Consider the following 4809-nt stretch of genomic DNA (forward strand, 5'->3'; position numbering starts at 1 on the left):
TGATATTTAATTTTTGTGAAATGCATCCCCTATCCTTGAATCCTGGCTTCGCCTCTGATCTCAAATCAATTTTATTTCCAACCACGTGAGTGGTGGTGGAGTAGTTAATCCCCTTGTGGTCACGAACGTTCACTCACGATAACTTTAGATTGACCATAAAATGAGTCGTCGTCTTGTGATTAGTCGACAAAGTGAGTCGAAAACCGAGGTATACAAAAAAATAATTAGAATTTATGGTTAACTAATTTCCTATCAATTTTAATATTATTTTCCAAAAGCCAAACCTTATTTTATCTTTTTATTTTTCAGTTTCTTCTTTTATGTAATCCTCGGTTCTAACCAAGCCACAACCCGTAATTCGTATGCGGATGAGCCGCCCTTGAACTTTTGATATGACAAGTCAGAAGACTTTGTTCAAGATCTTTCAATATTGAGATTCGAGTCTTAAACTGATTTGAACAAGAATCATAGCAGCTTAGGTTCCAATCCTCACAAAGGGGTTTCATTGTTTAACAGTTTTATATGATCACATGTATCTAAGTATTGCTTGGGTTATAGGTCAATGGACTATATTTGTTTAGCGTACTTGAACTTGGGTTGGATTAAAACCATAAATCATCCTTCTTTCTTTGTTTGTTTATAATTCTTTATATCTACATCCAACGGCCGTATTTAGTGTATTCCAAATGGGGTATCGGTCCTACCTGAATTTAACGGGAAAAAAATTATATACTAAAAAATAAAATTACCAAAAAATAAAAAAAAATTTAGTGTTTATTCCTGCTGATTTTGAAAAATTTATTAAATTTTTACATTCAACGACTGAGTGTAGAACAATTGGGTCAACCTCCCTTTACAATCAATTTCTTTTCAGTGTATACATTTATTAAAGGTTTGAAGTCAGCTATTATATTGTATTGTATGTATGTTAAAAAAAATAAAAAATTTAAATTAAATGTTTTGTCACCGTCAAACAGAAATCTTGATCCGAAACACTTATGTACCATTTACGAATCTGGGTGTTTTTCTTTATCTACAACTTTGTAACTTTCTGTAAACAGGGCATGAGCTTATTAACTGTTGTGGTTTCACTACCTTCTCTAAAGCCACCAACATGTGGAAAACATGTGAGTTACCTAGATTGCGATAAACGAGCTTCCTCGTTTCAAGTTGGCATCTTCTATTGTGCACTTTATATCATTGCAATTGGGACAGGTGGAACAAAGCCTAATATCTCGACAATGGGTGCTGACCAGTTCGACGATTTTGAGCCCAAAGAAAAGGCCCATAAGCTCACTTTCTTCAATTGGTGGATGTTTAGCATCTTTTTTGGCACTCTGTTTGCATATACTTTCCTGGTGTACATTCAAGATAATGTTGGTTGGGGTTTAGGATACGGTATCTCTACATTCACTTTAGTTGTATCGATAGTAATCTTTATAATCGGGACACCAACTTATAGGCACAAACCGAGAGCCGAAAGCCCGCTTACTAGAATGGCCAAGGTGCTAGTTGCTAGTGTAAGAAAATGGAATGTAGTTGTACCTATTGATCCGAAAGAGCTTTACGAGATGACTTTCGATGATTATTCCGGTCGTGGAAAGTATAGAATCGAACATTCGTCTTCCCTAAGGTTACTTTTCCTCTACTGTCACCTGTACTATTATATAGATCGTCTTAGAGAAATTAAGTCATCGAATATGGTCCAAAAACTTGAATGGGCCCAAAACTTTTGAAAAACTCTATATATATTTGTTTTGCTATCGATCCAAGTGGGTCAGAAAGAACGGAGTAACAGATAAAAAAAAGTTTTTTGTTTCATTTTTTTTAACACAAATTACCTGATTATCATTATAAATGATAATGAAACAAGCCTGACTATCATTATAAATGATTAAAGCTATCTTCTGATTAACTACTAATGAACATGTGTCACAAATAGGTTCCTTGATAAAGCTGCGGTAAAGGTCGACGATTCAGTTACCGAATGGATGCTATGCTCAGTGACTCATGTGGAACAAACGAAACAAATGGTCAAAATGGTCCCAATTTTGTTTGCAACGGTCATTCCTTGCACATTGGTAGCCCAAACTCAAACATTATTCATCAAACAAGGGACCACTTTGGTTCGATCAATTGGACCACATTTTGAGATACCGCCTGCTAGTTTAGCAGTCTTCGTTACGATCTCCATGCTTATTAGCATTGCAGTCTATGATCGCTTCTTTGTTCCTTTTGTCCGAAAATACACAAAAAACCCAAGAGGCATCACTTTATTGCAACGAATGACGATTGGATTAGTGCTTCATATTATCACCATGATAACTGCAAGTCTCGCAGAAAAGCATCGATTAAGTGTTGCTAAAGATCATGGTATAGTTGGAAGCGCACAAATTGTTCCCTTAAGCATATTCATTCTATTACCTCAATTCGCGTTAATGGGCATCGCTGATTGTTTTTTGGAAGTTGGAAAACTTGAGTTATTTTACGATCAAGCACCCGAAGGAATGAAAAGTCTAGGGACGACTTATTATACAACTGGTTTCGGTGTTGGGTTTATTCTTAATAGCTTTATTTTGTCGATGGTGGCTAATGTTACAAAGAGAAATGGTCATAAGGGTTGGATTCTAGACAACCTCAACCTATCCCACCTAGATTATTATTATGCATTTTTCGCCGTTTTGAGTTTCTTAAACTTATGTGTATTCATTCTTGTTGCCAAAAAATTTGACTACAACGTTGAAGTAGCCGAAACAGAACAAGATATGAATGAAGACGACATCAGGGAGCTTACAGATCAAGGCTAAGTCACCATATGATCTAAAACTTGTAACATTATTATCTTGAGGTCGTGGGTTCGAGTCTAAGGTGATAAAAAATGAATATATTATTTTAAATTATTTGTGTGTGAGTTTTCTTTAAGAAAAATGTGGCTTATTATTTGTAATATGACCCTTGTTCCAACAAGCTGTGTTTGCCTTATTATATAAGAGTGTGATTGTATCTGGTTTAGTAACTCATCTTCTAAACCACACCAATTTCTATAATGTTATGTATCAATTCACACATTAATTAAAATATGATCAAAATTCCAAACCTTAATATTTTACCCAAATCTCTGCATCATCTCTGATCAAGCATAGATTAGATCCAAGGGGTTCGGTCCATGCTTGTCAACAAAGATGGAGGATTTAAGGGTCGACCGAGTTTAACTCTCTGATTTGGATTACCGTGAATAACCCCCATACGAGATGATGATCTCAGAAGGGGTGGTTATACGTAGACCCACAATCGTCGAGCTAGCTGGTAAGTGATGGCTCAATGGGGGTGCTAGGCTTTACTGTTCAAGGAACGTTACATGTTTTCGTACAAAACTTGTGAGCTATATTCCAACAAGTCGGGTAAATTTCTTGGTGATTTCGGTCCGGCAGGTTGAATGTAAAAGAGTGATGACTTGTGTGGATGTATGTGTGTGTGTGTGTGTAGATGTGATATGTTTTACCTAGGGTTTGGTGCTCTATTTATAGTTGAACCTCTTTGTCCTTTAGTGTCACGTAATCGGACAAAAGGAACATCCTTTTTGCTGGGTTGTACTATTTGGTCCAAAAAGCTGATAAAGTGCAGGTGGTCTTTTGGCGCGATCCGGCAGTTGTCTGTACTAACCGTCGTGCACCCTGCACCATTACCTGCCAATTGTACTGATAAAGCGCCTTTTATACATATTTTATTCACGTTATTTGTTCCTATTTTAGTATAATTGCGAAGTTTTTGAGGAATATGTTATTAGTATTTGGGTAAGAAGATGTTTACGAGCAAAAGTGAGCATTATGGTTAATATAAGTGAAGATTTCAGCTCACAAAGGTTAAAACGAGAGAAAAATGAAAGTTCGGCTCGGCATGCTCCGAATTTGATCAAGATGCGCCCCATCACTCTACGTCCCGGGAGCAATTTCTTAACATTCGATTCAGGATGCTCCACATTAGTTTATCGATGCTCCGCATCTCTTCATCTCCATTCTTTACGATTGTGGCTTCTTATCATTCAGACTTTAATCGAAACATGATTAACGAATTTCATTCTGTATAAACACCAATTTAATCAATTCATGACCACCGAATCTTGGATTGAGTGGTATGGGGTGAGATTCAACTTGGAGAACTGTCAACCCAGGTTCAGTTCTCACTCCTAGTAGGGAGTTTCCAACCTTTGATGGTACTTCCAACATCAATGCGATTTGGGAAAGTCTCTGAGGGATTTTCCCAACCTTCGATGGCATTGCCAACATCGTTGCAAATTGGGTTTCCTCCTAACGCGTGTGTGGGTGACAAATAAGAGCATTCAATCTCGATGGCGCCGTTTCAAAATAATTAATCAATTCATGGGTATAAATCATCATTGGTTTAACCACCTATATCAATCTTCATAAAATAGGGTTTGATGACGAAGGCTTAAGGTTTTACGTACGTGTTATGTATTAATTTTGAGTTCATCATCTGAGCTTTGAATATTAAATTGCAATGTTAACATATTAATTTTGAGTACTATGATTCTTGATCTACCATCCTGGATTTTATTATAACAACTATGTTTTATTGAATGTTGATATTTAGAGACAGTCTTCATTGTAGTTTCCTACGAATCCGTTAATGTCATTAATCTTTTAAGGTGATCATGAATTGTTAATAATATCATATTGTCTTGTGTTGAGTCCGACAAGCCTTTCCACGCAGTTGGTCTAAAAATCTGTACATTATATTTTGTTACAAATCTGTACATTGAAAATGCATGGATTATTTTACCTGATTCAT

General features: G+C 36.2%; 1 protein-coding gene across 1 annotated transcript in view; it reads left to right on the forward strand.

Moving 5' to 3' along the window:
- Positions 1–2807, forward strand: part of LOC139902546 (protein NRT1/ PTR FAMILY 5.2-like) — a 32603-nt gene extending 29796 nt beyond the window's left edge. The window contains exons 3-4 of the mRNA XM_071885157.1: positions 1062–1633; positions 1943–2807. Coding sequence (XP_071741258.1) covers positions 1062–1633; positions 1943–2807 — 1437 coding nt within the window. The remainder of the gene's footprint in view (positions 1–1061; positions 1634–1942) is intronic.
- The last annotated feature ends 2002 nt before the right edge of the window (positions 2808–4809 follow it).

This window comes from Rutidosis leptorrhynchoides, chromosome 3, assembly GCF_046630445.1.
Source record: "Rutidosis leptorrhynchoides isolate AG116_Rl617_1_P2 chromosome 3, CSIRO_AGI_Rlap_v1, whole genome shotgun sequence".
NCBI classification, from domain to species: Eukaryota; Viridiplantae; Streptophyta; class Magnoliopsida; order Asterales; family Asteraceae; genus Rutidosis; species Rutidosis leptorrhynchoides.